At 46.6% G+C, this 19,183-nt stretch overlaps 1 protein-coding gene across 4 annotated transcripts in view; it reads right to left on the bottom strand.

The window, feature by feature from the left end:
* IMPDH1 (inosine monophosphate dehydrogenase 1) overlaps positions 1–19,183 on the bottom strand; it is a 110,686-nt gene that overhangs the window by 7,944 nt on the left and 83,559 nt on the right. For all 4 annotated transcript variants that reach the window (XM_069979526.1, XM_069979536.1, XM_069979531.1 and 1 more), the window contains 7 exons: positions 18,704–18,903; positions 18,452–18,542; positions 18,153–18,248; positions 17,870–18,013; positions 16,080–16,224; positions 15,746–15,889; positions 13,887–13,970 (listed from right to left, as the gene is read on the bottom strand). In XM_069979526.1, coding sequence (XP_069835627.1) covers positions 13,887–13,970; positions 15,746–15,889; positions 16,080–16,224; positions 17,870–18,013; positions 18,153–18,248; positions 18,452–18,542; positions 18,704–18,903 — 904 coding nt within the window. The remainder of the gene's footprint in view (positions 1–13,886; positions 13,971–15,745; positions 15,890–16,079; positions 16,225–17,869; positions 18,014–18,152; positions 18,249–18,451; positions 18,543–18,703; positions 18,904–19,183) is intronic.

The raw sequence follows: 19,183 nt of genomic DNA, 5'->3' as shown, positions 1-19,183 counted from the left end.
CTGGTGGTGCGCGGGGCTCCCCCGCTCCGGGCTGTGACAGGAGTGGAATGCGGCCTGGGAGATGGGGCAGCCCCGGCGTCCACCGCCCGCCGCCGCTGTTTCCACCTGGTGGCCGGTGGACGCCGGGGCTGCCCCATCTCCCAGGCCGCATTCCACTCCTGTCACAGCCCGGAGCGGGGGAGCCCCGCGCACCACCAGTCCTCGCCGGCCCGGTTCACTGACAGCTGCCCGGATCCCTCTCAGGTCTGAATAGGATTTTTCTGCCCCATTAGACCCCCGATGCTAAATCCGGCCCTATCACCTCCTCTCTGCTTCCATAACCATCGTGATGCCGGCGCTCTCGGGCCCGGCAACCGCAGGGGGGACAGCATGCAGCAGACGCTGCTGTGCCCTGCTGCCCCTGCCATCAGCCTTATTCTCTCCATCTTCCCCCCGCAGCATCTCCAAGCCCGTTCCCCCACAGAACGCTGCTGAGCTGCTGCTGGGGGAAAGAAGGAGAGAGCTGCGGTGACTGGTGCCGGGACATTGCTGGGTGATAGCAATGTCCCGACACCCAAAGCAAAAGTTTATTAAATTTCTCCCCCTCCGGCGGGGGGCGGGGGTGGAGAGAGAGCTGCACACAGTTCTCCTGTCCACTCACTGTGCGGTCTCTCTCTCCTCCCCGGTTCTCGGGCTGGGACCTCAAGAAAATGGCGCCGCCACCCGCCCCATTTACTGTAGCTGTGTACTGCGCATGTCTATGCACATGCGCAGTACACAGTGACGGAGCCTCCAGTGAAGTGAACCAGACGGACTCCGTCGGTTCACTTCAATGATGTGGAGGTGCCGTATAGTGTCTGTGTGTGTGTCGTGAAATGACGTCACACACAGACACTATAAACATGGCAGCCCCCTGTGCAGCAATACATTTTAGAAAAAAATTCTCAAACACTACATTAAAAAAAAAAAAAAAAGCATCCTACAGACTTATTTATACTTATTACTTTTCATTAAAAAATTATCAAAAATGTGACACTGTCCCTTTAATGACCAGGCTCATTTTTCAAAATCTGACCTGTCTCACTTTATGCGCTTATAGCTCAGTGATGCTTTAATGTATGCTAGCGATTCTGAGATTGTTTTTTCGTCACATATGGCACTTTATATTAGTGGCAAAATTTTGTCACTACTTTGTGTGTTTTTTGTGAAAAACATCAATATATATCATGAAAAATTAAGAAATTTTGCATTTTATGAACTTCTGAAATTCTCTGCTTCTAAAAAAAGGAAGTCATAGCACATAAATTAGTTACTAAATCACATTACCAATATGTCCTCTTTATTCTGGCATAATTTGGTAAACATATCTTACTTTTTTAGGGTGTTATGGGGCTTAGAAATTTATTAGCAAATTATCACATTTTGTGAAAGTTTCCAGAACTGATTTTTTTACAGGGGCTGGAGGAAAGTATTCACAATTAGGCCATATAAAAAAAAAAAATAAAAAAAAAATAAATCAAAAATGAAAATTTTCAAATATACGTTTAGATTTAAAGTTTCTCATTTTCAAAAGGAACATGAGAAAAAAAAAAAAAAGCATGCCAAAATCTGTAACGCAGGTTCTCCTGAATACAATGGTACCCCAGATGTGGGCGTAAACCACTGTATGGGCACACAGCCAGACTCAGAAGGTAAGGAGCGCCAATTAGCTTTTTTAATGCAGATTTTGCTGAAGAAATTTCGGAGCGCCAGGTGCGTTTGCAGTGCCCCTGTAGTGTCCGCAGAACAGATACCCCCCAAAAGTCACTCCATTTTCGAAAGTACACCCCTCAAAGAATTCATCTTTTGGTAGGATGAGCATTTTGACCCCACAGGTATTAGAGGAAAGTATTCAAAATTAGACAGTAAGGGGCGGGGCCTGGCTATGGAGGAGTGAGGACGCGTGTGTTCAGAGCTCCTGCCCGGTCTCCTCACAAACCCACCTAACACAGCTCCCAGAACGAACACCTGCCTTCTGGAACGATGAGGGGGAAGCAGAACACCAGGAAGCACCCCTCCACTGCTCCGGTGCCGGCTAATCAAGACATCACCAGCTTCTTTCCCTCTCGGGGTTCGCAGCCGCCTCCTGCAGTAATGGCGCCGCCAGCCGCCCTAACCGGATTACCTGCTCCGGCCGCAGCACCTCACCCCGAGGCCGGGGGTTCACAGCCCGTCTCCGGTACAGCCGGAACACCCGCTGGCAGACTGGAGGCCGTACGGACACTGCGATCGGCTCCGGTAGGCACTTTAGCCCCCATAGCCTCCTCCCCACGTGGCGCGGCCGCCATCTTGCCCGCACTATCCTCTGGGGACCCGGCTCCCTCCCCGGCACAATCTGACGCCATCACGCCTCTCCCACCTTCCCCGGGCCACCAGATGAACGTTGGGGGTGAGTGCGTGCGGTGGGCCTCGGACGATGAGGATTATCCCCCCCTCCGGCCTGCACAACCAGCATTCACAGGGGCCACCTATGCTAGCGTGGTTAGGGCCCAGGTGCACGCCACAGAAGGTGAGGGTGTATTGATACTCAGCCAGTGCTCTGGGCTGTCTGCGGACGTTGCCGCCGAGGAGAATAACTGGGCCCCTCACAATATCCCTCAGGGAGCAGCAGGGGACTCCACAGCCCCGCAAGGGCAGGTTATCCCCCCTATGCCCCACTCAGTGGATGGATTATTGTTCCCTAGGCCGCAGGCCTCTATCTCCTCCTCTCCGCTGCGCTCTGCATCTTCAGTGGAAAGCGTTCTGACACCCCCTCCGGAGTGTAGCCAGGAACTCTTTGGTGACCAGGAGGACCAGGTCCTGTTGTTAGACGTCCTGGTGGGGGACCGTTGCCCTTCTCTGCCTGTTTCCCCCCTCATCCCCCCTGATATGACTGCTCGGGCAGGGGCACAGGTACCAGGACAGGCCTGTCCGTCTCAGATGGAGACTTCTTTCCTGGATGTCCTCAGGGAATTAAAGGACCTCCGGGCTCACCTACACACCATTCCTACGAAGAATGATATGGAGGCGTTTGTTACTCGCCTTGAGACTTCTTGCAGGGCTGATATTACTACCTTACGGACTGACGTCCAGCTTCTTGAGCAACAGGTGACCGCTAATGTCAACGTGACGGATGCATTATCCACTAGAGCCACTGACCACGACCACCTCCTTTCTGAACACTCTTACCAATTACAACTCCTCTACGATGCCCTGGACGATCTGGAGAACAGGGGGCGTCGGAATAATTTGAGAGTGCGGGGTTTACCTGAGTCGGTTGCGCCACGAGACCTGGACTCTACCTTGCAATCTCTCTTCAACTTTGTTCTAGGCGCTTCACCGGACGCACGGTTGGAATTGGACAGAGCCCACAGATCCTTAGGGCCCCGGTCCTCCGACCCGGCTAACCCTAGGGATGTCATATGTAGAGTGCACCGTTATCAGCAGAAGGAGGCTATCCTATTCAAATTGAGAGATGCGGGTCCTATTCGGTATGATGGCCGGGACATACAAATACTCCCTGATCTCTCCCGCCTCACCTTACAAAAACGCAGAGCGTTCCGCCCCCTGTTGGAGGTTCTTCGCAGCCGCAATATTGCCTACTCTTGGGGATTCCCGTTTCGTCTACAGGTGCGGAGAGATGGTCGGGGTCTCTCTCTAAGCCATCCCCGAGACTTATTACGCTTTCGGGAAGCCCTTGATCTTCCAGAGATCACGATCCGGGATTGGCCGGAACTCCCCACTGGCCCTCCGATCGCCCTTCCGCCGCGGTCCTCGAGGAGAAGAAGAGGTGGCACCAGGAGGAACACCCACCCTCCGCAACAGAGGGGTCCTACCTCTTCTCCGAGACAAAGTCCTCCCTCGGCTTAGTTGTCTTATATTTGTGCCTTAAGTCTTTTCACTAACTGTCTACGCCCCCCCCATACGTTATGCCCTTGGCTAGACTCACGGTTAGGTTCTGGTTATGTATCTATTCTGTGGTATCTATTTTATGCTGACGCTCCCTCTTCCACGTGCCGACCCCCTACATATATAGCTTGTAGAGTATGCCTTCAGGGCCTCCCGCATTTGGGATAGTCTGGGTGTGGGGTCTGGCGCCTGGACGAGGGTATCGTCACCACCATGTTTTTGTTTTATTACAATTTGTCATCTGCCAAGGGGACTATTTGTCATACTATGCAGTTTAGAGGGGGGGGGGGGACTGGAGTACTGTTATAGGGTTTTAGGTTGGTCGTTCTTTCACGTTATGACATTGGGTTATGGGGGACCGGGGGGAGCACTCCCACCTGGTCAGTCCCGTTCTTACAGGGATCCGTACCTCTAGGGTACACGAGTAGTTTGGTTCCACTCTACCTTCCCCCTCTGTGGAGCTTACCCTCCTCCTGTTTGGGTTTTTCCACTTGCTTTTATTTCTTCCCCCTTTCCCCCCTCCCTTCCCTCACTTTTTCTCCCTGCTTTTCCTCGTCTCTGTTCCCCCCTTCCTTTCCTAGCTACCCCCCATCCTTTCCTCTCACTTTACCCTTCCTCAGCCCTCCCCTTGCCCTGACCAGGGATGTCGACCTTAAATATTTGTTCACTAAATGTACGGGGATTCAATACACCCCAGAAGAGGTCACAAATACTGTATCATATGCATAAAAAGAAAATGCAGGTAATACTGTTACAGGAAACTCACTTTAAAAGTCAGCACGTTCCAGCCATTAGGGATAAATACTACACCCAATGGTACCATAGCCCGAATCCGGATGCCCGGGCTCGGGGGGTCTCCATCGCCCTACATAGATCTTTGCCAGGTACCATCCTTGACTCCCGCATAGATGAACAAGGGAGATATTTGATTCTAAAACTGAAGATAGGCTCTGTCACATACACGATTGCCAACTGGTATTCTCCCAACCTGAACCAGACTATTGCCTGTCGTGCCTTTCTAACCGTTCTTTCTCAATTCACAGAGGGGATTCTGCTCATTGGAGGAGACTTCAATCTCCCCTTGGATCCGATTATGGACACGTCTGCTGGTAGGTGCGCTGTCCCCCCACGACGGCTACGCGCTCTTAAACGCGATCTGCATGGACTTCAGTTGGTGGACGTATGGCGCGCTCTGCATCCCCAAGGTAGAGATTATACATACTACTCCCCTTCGCACATGTCCTATAGTCGCATAGACTATTTCCTGATTAGCCAGCATGCCCTGACCTGGCAACCATCCGCTTCTGTGGGCGACATTCTATTTTCCGACCATGCCCCCATCTATCTTTCTCTTTCACTCCCTAATCATATCAACCCTTCTTGGTCCTGGAAGCTTAATGAACACCTCCTGAAAGATCTGGCCTGTGTGGCTGACATTGAACAGACCATTGCATCTTTTCTCCACACACACGCCTCTGACTCCACTCCACTTCCCACACAGTGGGAGGCTATGAAATGCGTTTTGCGCGGCACATTCATAAAGCATGGCACAAGACTGAAGCGCGATAAGGCCTCTAAAATTGCCTCCCTTCTCCAACGTATACATACGTTGGAAACTTCACATAAACGCACACTTTCCTCCACCACTTATGCGGAACTGGTCAAACTGAAAGACGATTTGAAGGCACTTCTAGATCAGAAATATACCTACCAACGTCTGCAGTATCGCCGCTTTCTTTATGACCACTCCGATAAGTGTGGACGTCCATTAGCTCGCCTCATACATCCGCGGCAGGGACATGCCTACATACCGCGTATCCAACGACCCGATGGTACGGACTCCCAAAACCCGGCAGATATTCTTAGTGCTTTCCACGCCTACTATTCTCAGCTCTATAACATTTCCCCCACCCATGTAGCTACGGATGTGGTCTCCCCTGATATTCAGGACTATATCTCTGACACGGCCCTACCTGTGCTGAACTCAGAGGAGGTGGAGACACTAGAGGAGGACATATCGGAGCAGGAAATACGGTTTGCCATTAAGAACACCCCAGCCGGTAAATGCCCTGGCCCTGACGGATTCACCCCCTCCTTTTACAAAACCTTTAGTAGTCTTCTCACTCCCTTTATGATGAAAGTATTCAATTCTGTCTCGGATGGCTCTTGCTGGGTGCCTCAATCCCTGGAGGCTCATATTAGTGTCTTGCCTAAACCGGGTAAGGACCACACACAGGTTACCAATTACAGACCCATATCGCTTATTAATGTCGATATTAAATTGTTCTCCAAAACCTTAGCCAACCGCCTGACACCGCTCTTGCCTGGGATTACGCACACGGACCAAGTTGGATTTGTACAGGGGCGGGAGGCGAGGGACAACACCAACAAGATTCTGGCTCTCATAGCAAAGGCCAAATCCCGGGCCTTACCATTCTGCCTCCTCTCGGTAGACGCAGAGAAGGCCTTTGATCGGGTTCATTGGGGTTTTCTCCAGGCCGCTTTGCGGCAGGTTGGTGTTGGCCCTCGCTTCCTCAGCAGAATCCTGTCGTTGTACGCGGGTCCCACGGCAAGAGTGCGGGTCAATGGGGCATTATCTGCTCCTATTTCTGTATCCAACGGCACAAGACAGGGGTGCCCTTTATCCCCCCTCCTGTATGTTTTGGTTATGGAGCACCTAGCGACAGCCATACGAGACAACCCTAGCATCCACGGGCTCTCGCTGCAGGGGACCCAGTATAAGGCCGCCCTATATGCAGATGACCTCCTCCTGTGTGTTACCCAACCTCATGTCTCCTTCCCGTCTATTATTTCTGAGTTCCAACGTTTTAGTAAGGTGTCTAACTTTAAGGTAAACTACACAAAATCTGAAGTGCTGAACATTTCCCTCCCTACCAATACTGCCTCCTCCATCGCGCAAAATTTCCCCTTTAAATGGCGCAGGGACCATCTCACTTACCTTGGAGTAAATGTGTCTGCTGACCTTTCCCGCCTGTATTCTCTTAACTACCAACCCCTCTTAGTCCGCACACTAAAGGACCTCCTGACTTATAATAAGAGACCCCTATCCTGGTTTGGTAGAATCAATGTCATAAAAATGGACATCCTTCCCAGGTTCCTATACATATTCCAGACTATCCCTATCATGCCTCCCGCCATTTTTTTTCGCCAACTGCGTACAGCATTCCTCAAGTTTATCTGGAACAGTTCACGCCCAAGGATCAAATATGCCACACTGTCTAGGCATAAGTCGGACGGGGGGGTGGGATTACCCGACCTTCGCATGTATCACAGGGCTGCGGTCCTTCAGCGCCTGCTGGATTGGAGGTACAATGCTGCTTCAAAGCAATGGGTCAGGCTTGATCAACAAGAGGTCCCTTACCCCCTGTCTAATGTCTCTTGGCTCCCCCTTTCCGTCCCCTCCCCGTTCTCTGCGGACTCCCTCTTACCGAGGGTGGCGGTTGCCCTATGGCGTCGTCTGGTACGTAGTAACATTTTGTCCAGACCCTTCAGCCCGCTCACTCCTTTATTCCATAATCCTGACTTCCCCCCGGCGTACAGGAAGGACACGTTTTTGCTCTGGAGGGCCAGGGACAACCCTAGCCTTGGAGTAGTGCTTGAGGGCAACCCCCTACCCCCCCTTGGGGATTTGCAGACGCGTGCCGGTTCCACCAACCTATCTTGGCTCGAATATTCTCAGCTTAGCTCGTACCTTGGCCCTCGTGGGGGCCACAGCTCTGTATCTTCTACCCCTACTTCCTTTGAATCCCTGTTCCTTTTGGACTCTCCTCCTGAGCACTCCATCTCTGTGATATACCGCCTCCTTCAGCAGGACGGGGAGGATGACCCCCCTGCGTTCTGGGCCGCATGGGAGAAGGACTTGTCGGCCATAATCACCCCAGAGGACAGGCTGAAAGCATGCATCTTTACACATAAATTGTCCACGGCTTGTTCCGCTCAGGAACGGAACTACAAAGTTCTTTCCCGATGGTACCGGGTCCCAACCAGAGTTCATTCCATGATACCGTCTGTGTCTGACCTTTGTTGGCGGTGCAGCAATGAGAAGGGCACTATGCTACACGTATGGTGGGGGTGTGACAGGCTAACCTCGTTCTGGTCAGGTGTCTTTGATGCTTACCGGGCGATCTCGGGGCAATCGGCACCTAGGACGCCTCAAGTGGCGCTTCTCTCTATACTCCCCGGTGCTATAGGCCGACAGAAAAAGAGTATCCTGCGTTTCTGTCTGTCTGCAGCACGGACAGTTATTCCTCGCCATTGGCGCTCCACGCAGGTCCCTACCCTGGCGGAGTGGCAGGCCGAAATGTCACACCTTCATCGTATGGAGGAATTGTCTGCTGAAGCCTCGGGATGCAACAAACGATATAAGACGGTATGGTTGTCCTGGCTGTTGTTTCGGGATTCTCCCGCCTTTCAGGCACTGTTTTCTGATGGGGTACCTCCTGAGATGCCTATTTAGTTATCCACCGCTCTCTCCCCCGTGGGGAGGTGGCCCCCTTGGTCAGGGCAAATACCCCTCCCCCCCCCCTCCCCCCCCCCCCCCTTCCCGTCTTCCCTTCCTTGCCTTCCCTGTTCACCCCTCTAATGGTACATTTCTCTTTGTACCTCTAATGTTCTCCGTTTCTGATAAGTTTTTTCGCTGGAAGCTGGAATGTTTTTGTTATATGGGATGCTCCTCTTGTGTGTCGCAGTTCTCAGCGTTCAGTTGTTATGGGGGCTATGGGACTCATTGGATGTGTGCCTACCCCTTGGGCATATCACTACATATGGACGCTATGCAGTTTTGAGTGAGCCCCTATCACTCCGTCTATTACCTTCCGCGAATTTGGGTTTATTGTGCTATGTAAACTTTGAGTCCTATGTCTGTTGAGTAAGACTCTTCTTTGTACCTATATTTTATTTTATGTTTTATTGAAAAATGTTGAATAAAAACTGATTATACATCAAAATTAGACAGTAAAAATGAAAAACATGAATTTTTCCAATAATATGTTCGTTTAGTTTGAAATTTCTCAATTTCACGAGGAAGAGAAAAAAAGTACCCCAAAATTTGTAACGCAGGTTCTCTTGAGTAGAACGGTACCCCATATGTGGGCATAAACCACTGTATGGGCACCCAGCCGGGCTCAGAAGGGAAGGAGCGCCAATTAGCATTTTCAGTGCAGATTTTTCCGAAGAAGTTTCTGAGCGCCAGGTGCGTTTGCAGCCCCCCTGTAGTGTCAGCAGAATAGAACCCCCCCAAAAGTCACCCCATTTAGGAAAGTACACCCCTCAAAGAACTTATCTTGGGGTGCAGTGAGCAGTTTGACCCCACAGGTATTGCAGGAAAGTATTCAAAATAAGACAGTAAAAATGAAAAACTCGAATTTTTCCAATATGTTCGTTTAGTTTAAAATTTCTCAATTTCACGAGGAATGGGAGAAAAAAAAAAAGGTACCCCAAAATCTGTAACGCAGCTTCTTCTGAGTAAAACTGTACCCCATACGTGGGCATAAACCACTGTATGGGCATACAGCAGGGCTCAGAAGGAAGGGAGCGCCAATTTGCTGGAGCAAAACCGCAGCTAGTAATAGTTATTAGAATAGTGCAGTTAATAAAATACAATTAAAAAAATGAGATTACAGGTAATGTGGGGTGGTCACGGGCAACCTGGGGTGGTTTACGGATAAACTGAAGTGCTTATAGGTAATCTGGGATGGGTACCTGTATTTGGGGTGATTACAGGCAATCTGGCGTGGTTGCGGGCAATCTGGAGAGGGTCACCCCAATTTGGGGTGGTCGGAGGCAACGTGCGGTGGTCGGGGGCAACGTGCGGTGGTCGGGGGCAATCTGGGGGGAATTACGTGTGATTAGGGGCAATCTGGGTACATGTAATTTTGGGTGGTTACGGCAATCTGGAGGTAGTCAGAGGCAACGTGCGGTGGTCAGAGGCAATCTGGGAGGTTACGGGCAATCGGGGCTGATTACAGACCATCTGGAGGGGGTCACGGCAATTCGGGGTAGTTACGGGCAACGTGCGGTGGTTACGGGCAACCTGGCGTGATTACGGGCAACCTGGGGCGGTTAGGGGTAATCTGGGCGTAAACTGCAATTACTATAATAAAAAGTGTGTGTTTTATTTTTTTGTATGTTTTTTACTTTTTGTACTTAATACATTCATTTTCGATATATAACTATGATTACTGTGATATTTTCTATCACAGTAATCATAGTTCAGAGTCCAAATTGGTCTCTGTCACTTTAAATTTTCCAAGATAACTGATTCTGGAGCGCATGCGCACTTCAGAATCAGCTTTTTTGCACTGGGAACAGGCGATCAGCGGTATATAGTATATACCGCTGATCACCTGCTCCGGGACCACACAGGGGAGTCCCCGATCACTGCCCCATGCTCTCCGCTACCTCCGGTGGCGGAGAGCATGGGGCTTTGATCATTTATTGGATGTGAAGTGATTGCCCACTAGGTGTCTGGGATCTGGGGTCTGGGGGATACATTTTCATCTCCCCCCACGGTGGGGGGAGATGTAAGGCGCCGGCAATGCCCAGTACCGGCGGATCGCCGCTATAACGGTAATAGCGGCGATCCGCCGGTATCGAAGGACGAGGGGAGGGGGCCGGGGGACACACTGTTAGTGGCGGTGGGGGAGGCAACAATCTGCAGCCTCCCCCGCTGCCCGATCGGCGGGAGGACACGGAATCTCCCCATAGACGCTGCGGTCGCATTGACCGCAGCGTTTATGGGGTTAACTGCCAGGGGGAGCGTGGCTCCCCTCGGGCAGAGGCAGCAGGAGGAGGCTGTGTCACACAGCCTCCTCTTTCTGCTCAATCTTAGATAGGGTCAGCGGGGGGAGGCAGGGACGTCATGATGCGTTCTGCCACATGACGTCCCTGGATGTCATATTGGGGGAAGGGGTTAAAGTGCTATGGCTCTTAGAAGGCGGGGAGGAACATTGCATTAATTTGACCCGGACTTTTGTGCAAAGGGCTCTGTCTTGTAGGGGTAAAAGAAAGCATTCATGTTTTTATAATCCTAGAGCACACCCCAAATGTGCAGTCATTCATATTGGTTTAAGAGTTACTTGGACTAAGTGTTTTGCAAGAAGAGCTCAGGAGTTTTTCAAAATTGTAACTTTGTTTAAGAGCATTGATTTGAGCTCCCTGTACTGGGTGGAAGTGGCATGGTCTGCATAGTGTGGTCTACAGCTCTGTACTCTCACCCAAGTCTCCCTCACCTTCCAAATCATAGCAGATCCACTTCAGGCTGGGGCTTACATCAGGGGACAGGACTGTGAAGGTAATCTCTTTGTAGCTGTAACCCCTCTCTCCCCGAACAGAGAGTGCTGCTATACTGTGCCCACATCTGCCCTGCTCATTCCTTCATGTTCCCTGCATTCTCTGTCAGCCATTGTGTTTCCCATCCTCTCCATCCCTGCTATAATGTGCCTGCACTTACATTAAGCTATACACACTGCTGCTATAATCTGCCTGCACTTCACACAGAAACTTTTCTCTACAGTGGTGTGTATAGCTGTCACTGTCCACCTGCACAGCTCTATGATTCTCCCTTCTAGATTGTTTAGCATGGACCAAACCCATTCCCCATAGAGGTCTGTGTGGTCACATGACAGCAGACAGCTGCCCTGCTTCTCTAATCTAACCTGTTGTACTACACTACTGCATTATGGGGATCTGCAGTTCCATCCTGTATCTACAAACTGCTGCTGTTTTTCAAGTTTATGCACTTACTATACATTATACTCCATATGCTGATTGCTATACTGCATAGTAATTTATAGTATGACATATTCAGCTGTTTCTCATTGTTTTGTTTCATTTGTTTTACATGTTATTCAGAAAAAAAATGGGGGTGTGGAACCAATTGTCTGCATTTCAGTGCTTTCTTATGGTAATTTTGCTTTAATTTAAGAGTGATTTGGATTACAAGCACAGTCCCGGAACGAATTATGCTTGTAATCCAAGGCACAACTGTACTTTGTTTTAGGCTTATTTCAAAACAGTTTTTACACGTAATTTAAAGAAACAGAAACACACACACACACACTTCCATAAGATCTCTACAATTATAAGAGTCTTCTGGTTTCATGTAACTAAAATTTAGTTTCTATGTAAAGGTTGAAATTTGTATTTTTCATATTTTGAATTTTAACTACTTGTTTAGGATCAGTGGCTGCAAAGCTATAAATTAAGATCTAGCCCTGATGCCAGCTGAAATGTGCATCCAGTCTATGCAATGCTCTGATGCCGCAATGAATCAGTCTGGAATTCAGGTCATTTAGCCAACTAACAGTTGTGTAACTGCTGTGTATATATATTTAAGGGTACTGGTTTGCTGCCTCTGATTAAAAGTTAACAAAAAACATATATATTTATTAAAACCCTTATAAATTCTAATTTTGCATTATTAATTGTTATTGTGGGAAAAATTCAAACACAAGAAAAAAAAACATGTTGCACAGATAAAAAATAAATTGCATAGTTGGGATCATATAAAATGTAAAAATATTGGAGAATGAACATGTCATCTGGACACAGATTCCAATAAAGCATAACATTCAGGTTCTGCTGTCTAAATATCCAAAAAGGGCCCAAGCAAAAATAAATCCTTAGCATAAGGCAAAGTATTAGGCTTTGGGAATGAGTAACCCAATAGACAGCACGGAATGATTGCACTTGAAGGAACACTGGAGGTCTTCATAGGACTGGAAAAAATTACTATTGCATCATACATGCCTCTTTAATGAGAAAGAAAACAGATGGGCCAGATTTATGGGCTGTATTTTTGTCAAGGAAAATTAAGAGAATGCATTAATTTCATTTATGTATCTCTAAGTGTTGTTTAAAAGTTAAATGATGGTTCAGAATACAAGACAGAAATGCTCCACTACTTACATGGCAGAAATGTATATCTAGAATGGATGCATGTGCAAAAAAAGAGAAAGAAGATTAAAGGCCACCTGGTCACCGAGTTGGTTTTAGTCTAGCCCATCAAGAACGGTTTTTTGTGTATTCTTCTCATTTCAGGTTAAAAGCATTCTGGAAATAAATCTGCCTACTCAGTGCTCAGCTTTCCTACAGACCTAGCCACTTCTAGTGGCCGTTACTCTTGCTCCATTAAACAGCATTCTACACAATGGGCTTCATGCTTTCCTTTGGAGGAGACTCTGGGTTGGCTAGAATCCCTAGTCATGTTTGAAGGCTTCGTAATGGCCAGACATTGCATAAGCAAATTGACTCTGCTCCAGAAGGGAAACTTCTTAAATAGTCTATAGATATCTGCCCAATAAGTCAAAGACAGTAGTAGTGATTGTTAAAGTCACAATGGGTCAAAGAAAACATAGGTTTAAAAGGTTGTTTTCTCTACCATTCCAATTCTAACGTTTCTAAGTGTATGGCAAACTAATCCCCACCACCCAATAATTTATAGCTTTTAGCTCTGCTAATAAAGCAGCTGTATTTAACATCTAGTTTAGTACCTCGTCATGCAACCAAAGTCTCCTCTTAGTCCTACAAAGTTCATGAGAACATGCATACCTAAATTGTTATGGTTAGGTTTAATGTGCATAAAACAATACCTTTTTCTTGTGACATGATTCTAAAGAAGCACCCTACTATTAAGTCACACATGCAACCACCACCAACATGATATCACTTAACGTACATGAATGGAAGAGGTTGTGCACTACCAACAAAACAGGTAGGGGTGTACTGTAGTGATGCAGGAGATCATATTTTAATATGCATAAATGAAGCAAAACCATAGCTACTTTATAAGTTATAAGAGCATCGTATAGATTTCATATAAACATTTCCTTCCAGTCTCAGTATTTTGTCTGTCGCATTGACAACGTCCTTTTTTAAACGTAACCGAATACCATCCATGTACGTTTTTTTAGTGCATGTACTTAATCTGGACTAAACAAACAAAGAAAACAGTTACTTACGAATGAAGACCATGGACGCCACCTTCTACTTGGGCTGACATGGTTCTCTTTTCTAGTTTCAGTTCTCCGGAATACATCATGGACCTGCACAAGTATCACAATATATTACCTTTTTAAATTTGGCAGCGAACACTTGTTAAAGAAAATGAAAAAAGAAAGGAACTGCACAATGTCTCCCTAACATGTGGACGTGGTTTTGCCAGCAGACTATGATCAAAATTTGTTACATTCTCCATCGCCTTGGAAGGTCCAGGGACTTCCAAGGGGAATCCACTTCCCACTTATTAGCCTTCAACATAGAGCCCCTGACTGCATTCATTTAAAGAGGATCTACCACCCGTTACATCCTCTTTAACCTGAACCCACGGATTGATCAGCGCCGGCACGGGGAAGCCGGTGCCGCGGTCCGTTTTTCGGACCGCCGACTGGTTCCTGTGCACGGCGCCGTTCGATCCAGCGGTACCAGCCGGTGCTCAAGCACTGGAAGTCGGCCGGCCCGCCCCCAGTGGGAGGTAATTCCCTCCCCTGTATGATGCGGCTCCATTCATTCTAAGCGAGCCGCGTCATACAGGGGAGGAAATTCCCTCCCACTGGGGGCGGACCGGCCGACCTCCAGTGCTTGAGCACCGGCCGGTACCGCTGGATCAAACTGCGCTGTGCACAGGCACCGGTCCGAAATATGGACCGCAGCACCGGCTTCCCCGTGCCGGTGCTGATCGTTCCGTGGGTTCAGGTTAAAGAGGATGTACCGGGTGGTACATACTTTTTAAAGCATACTCTGTGTAGACACGGAAAGGTACTAACATCTAAAAATCAACTAGGAATTTACATTTCTCTAAAAATCGCTGTATTTATCCTGAGTAGGTTATTCCCAGAGGAGGGCTTGTCAAACGTGCACAACCTCTTAAAAGGACAACTCCAGTGAAAAGCTTTTTCCAAGTCAGTAGTAGACTATGTTAAGGCCATTAAAGTCAATGGACCCACTGCAGTATGTGTTAGAATACTATATGTCAATATCCCATTATATGGGACTATACAGTTACACTTGACCCCTATATGACTGATGGATGGGTCTACATTCTTGCATTATGACAGATATATCATAACAGTCAGTGTACACTCATGATGGTAGCAGAAGCTCAGTTGTCCTAGACATCGGGGCACACTCCAATGATGACAGATAAACCCTGTAGTCAGTAGGATATGGTCACATATGGGGTACTGCTATACCAGGACAAGTTCAATATATATGTACATAAAAAAAAAAAAAAAAAAAAAAAAAACTTTCCTCAATTATCTGTGTAGTTTAAATGCTTATTACATCCCTAGATAATTTCTGAGGGGGATGTAGTATCCACAATAGGTATAAGGACAACTCCGGTGAAAAGCTTTTTCCCAGTAATTGAAACACATTACAAAGTTATATTACTTTGTAATAGGCATCAATCACCTATCTGCCCCCATTCCCTATGTTTCCCCCTCAACCTCCGACCAGGAAGTGAAGTAAACTCATTCTTACCCAATGACTGTTGACCCCAGGCTTTTCTGTGGCAGCCAATGACCTCATCGAGAGGGAGGCGGGTCTAAGCCCAGTTAGGCCAACCTCCCTTTGTCAGATGACTCATCTGACATCTGATTGTCTCCTGTGATGTCTAACTGACTCTGTAGAACTGTTAGATGGCTTACAGCTTGCTTAGCCAAAGTGCAGCATGGGAAAGCCCAAACCAGGAAGTGTAGGGAAAATTTTTTTTTGAAGAAGACACCAACTGGAGCTTCAGTTCAGTGTTTGTTTATTTTTTTATATTATCAGCGCCAGAGTTGTCCTTTACAATATCACACAGTATTAAAACACTACCTACCGTAAAATAGAAAGACTTTTGGCCCCTATGTCCTGACAACCATGTTGAATGCCTGCAATAAGGTATGGTGCAAATTTATGGATGGACCCCTTATCCTGAATGGAACCAGACACACCTTGAGCCACTTTCACTTTGTCCCCTTCACTGTTAAATACATAAAATGCATAGTTAGATTACACAAAAAACAAACAAAAATGGATAGAGTCATGCCAAATCAGTAGTTTAAATTGCCAATTTAATACAACTTAAGGACTCAGATACAGGTATATAAAGCCAAATTTGAGAGAAAGAAGCACACATTTATAGATTAGAGAAAAATAATGGTGAAGAATACCTGAAATATCTTTTCTGGCTACTGGTATTTTTCTCCATGGCATCTAGTGAGCCCATTCCTCTGTACTTCTTCAGTCTCACACCATCAGAAAAGAAATATTCACCAGGTGCTTCTGTGGTTGCAGCCAACAAGGAACCCATCATCACTGAACAGAGTAGAAAATAAGCATTAAACCAAAGCTCTAAATTGTGAGAAGTAGGATAATAGGTTGGCCTATATGTACTCAATTGTACCAACAATGTTATTACATCCCAGCTTCAATCCACCCACATAATGTAAAATTAAAGGGGTACTCAGGGAAATGAAACATTTAATTACTGGAGTCGCATAGAAAAGCAACATCCTGTTCTTACCTAACCCCGCTCTCCCAGGGTCCTTCACTGAAAACTCTGGCCGCTACCTCTGAGAAGTACTCCTCTCAGCAGCGACAGGCGGCTCAGCCAAACCTCTGCTCAGCAACCCCAACTGGTCTCAGTGACCCTGCTTCCTTTTAGCAAAACATCTTTACAGACTCATTACCTTATCCTCTCTCTCAATTAAGAGATCACTGGGTGTACCCCACTCTATGGATGGAGCCGCCAGATAGAGCAGAGTACAGTTCTTGGCTCTTGCAGACAGCTCCACAGGAAAGAATAGAGCTGCAGTTTAGGTGCCGTACCTAAGGCTCTATTTAAAACAAAGCCGCAGAAGAGGCCCACAGAGGGCCCAGGCCCATCAGGTATTCAGAATTCAGGCATATCAGAACTGCCAGATGGCCAGTCCAGCCCTGGTACAATGTGTATCCTAATCTAATTGCCATCTAAAAAAGGGTCAGCAGGTTGAAACCTGAATTGTAGCTGAGAGATTCACTTTAGCTTTTTTATTTTTTTTTTTAGTATACAATACACCTAGAAAAGTTGGACCTTTTATGGATGACACTTTACCAATGGCAGAATAGACTGGATTCTTTAGAGCTGGGATGGGGAACCTTCGGCCCTCCAGCTGTTACAAAACTACAATTCCCATCATGCCTGGACAGCCAAAGCTAAAGGTTTGGCTGTCCAGGCATGATGGGAAATTTAGTTTTGCAATAGCTGAAGGGCCCCATCCCAGCTTTAGAGGGTGTTTCCATGTCAACTAACACAGTTAAAGGCATGTAAAGTAATTTTTGCAAGTACATTTCATCTATCAAACGTGCCTCCTTCACCAGATAAGTCTGCCTTTCCCTCCCCTTGTTGACAGCTCATTGTCAAGGCTACCAACCACCACTCTGCTTTTAAAGCACACATATGCCTGACCACTGCTTTAGGAGCAGAGAGGTGGTCGGTAACCTAAACAGTGAGCTGTCAACAAGGGTAGAAAAAAGGGGACATATCAGTAAAGGAAGGTATTTGCAAAAATAAGCTAAAGCCCTACAAGATTAACTACATTAGTTAAGATAGGAATACCTCTTTAAGTAGTACTGCACATGGTACATAAATGCAACGCATTTTGAATTTTAAAAAGAATACTTCCTTAGACTTGTGCACTTCACAAGGGTGAAGTGCCATCCATAAAAAGGTTCAGATTTTCCTGAACATTACTGATTTCCATACACTTTATGTATCGGCTCTGGGGGAAGGACCATGAGGCATATTTCAGTGATAACACAAGTCATCAGGGAAAGTTGTGCCCCGCACCTGCAATTTTTTATCTTGGGTAGGACTTATTCACCTTACATTTTTGCACATGTTGCTCTGCTATTTTATCAAAGTTACAATAAAAATTATATTTATAAAATCCTGCAGGATTTTTTTTTTTTTTACATTTACCTGTGGAAGCACCAAGAGCCAAAGCTTTCACAACATGTCCTACTGTCTGAATTCCACCATCTGCTATAACAGGAACACCAAATCTGCGTGCATACTCGGCAACTTTGTATACTGCGGTTCCCTGAGGTCTTCCACAGGCCATAACTGTTAAAGGAATATATATCTCGGTTTCATTAAAAAAAAAAAAAAAAAAAAAAAAAAAAAAACACAACCCCCCCCCGCACAAGTGTCTCAAACAAGGTGTGTCCTGTATAACTAAGTAGAAAAACAGCCATCTATTTACCTTCCTGGGTTATACATATGGATCCACACCCCATCCCAACACGCAGGGCATCGACACCAGCATCAATGAGATTCTTTGCTTGTGCTGCAGTCACCACTATCACAAAAAAAAAAAAAAAATTTAATATACAAAAAATATTGCAAATGCACTGAGCTGCCCCCGCATAAAATTACATGAACACATTTAGTAAAAGTTAAATATATAGATTAATAACAAATATACACGCACTGCAACATATCGTACATATGCACAAAACGCTCACAGAAACTAAATAGTCTTTTAACAGTTTAAAAACTTACCGTTTCCTCCAACCACTTGCAGATCAGGATACTTTTGTTTGATGTAGTGTATCATATTTATCTGATACACAGAATTACCCTGTGAGGAATCCTGTTAGTGGTAGGAGAACAAAAACAAACAAAAAAAAAAACCCTTAAAAATAAATCTGCATCCGATTAATATAGCACATACATTATATATAAAATTATATTTTACACACAAATCTATTTAAAAAGTACATTTATGTAATGAGCAACAAGTTCTATGCTTACCAAGACAACAACATCAACTCCAGCTTGCATGAGAAGATCAAGTCGATATTTATCATCTTCTCTGGTCCCAATAGCAGCGCCACACAGCAGCTGCTTTCTGCAGTCCTTTGATGCAAGAGGGTAGTCTCTGTTTTTCTTTAAGTCTGTCCTGGCAATAATTGCCACAAGCTCATCGCTGTCATTCACGATTGGCAGTTTTCCTGTTGTAGAAGGCAAAAGGAGTTACTTTTGAAAGTAATAAACACTAAGGACACACAAGACTGCATATTGCATAGAATGTTAGCGTACTTAGTAAAGCAGTGCAGAAGAGAATGTCAACATGGAGGACACCGTAAGGGCCCTATTCCACAGGAACGATAATCGGCCCCATTCAGCCTGATTATCGCTCGGTGGAACAGAGATAACGATCAGCCGATGATCGGGTCATCGGCTGATCGTTTATTTAGGGCCAGACCTAAAATTATCGTTCCACCACGCATC

The sequence above is a fragment of the Dendropsophus ebraccatus genome, chromosome 1, assembly GCF_027789765.1.
Source record: "Dendropsophus ebraccatus isolate aDenEbr1 chromosome 1, aDenEbr1.pat, whole genome shotgun sequence".
Lineage (NCBI taxonomy): Eukaryota > Metazoa > Chordata > Amphibia > Anura > Hylidae > Dendropsophus > Dendropsophus ebraccatus.
The sequence above is the reverse complement of the archived record's forward strand: the minus strand, read 5'-3'. Positions and strand labels throughout refer to the sequence as shown.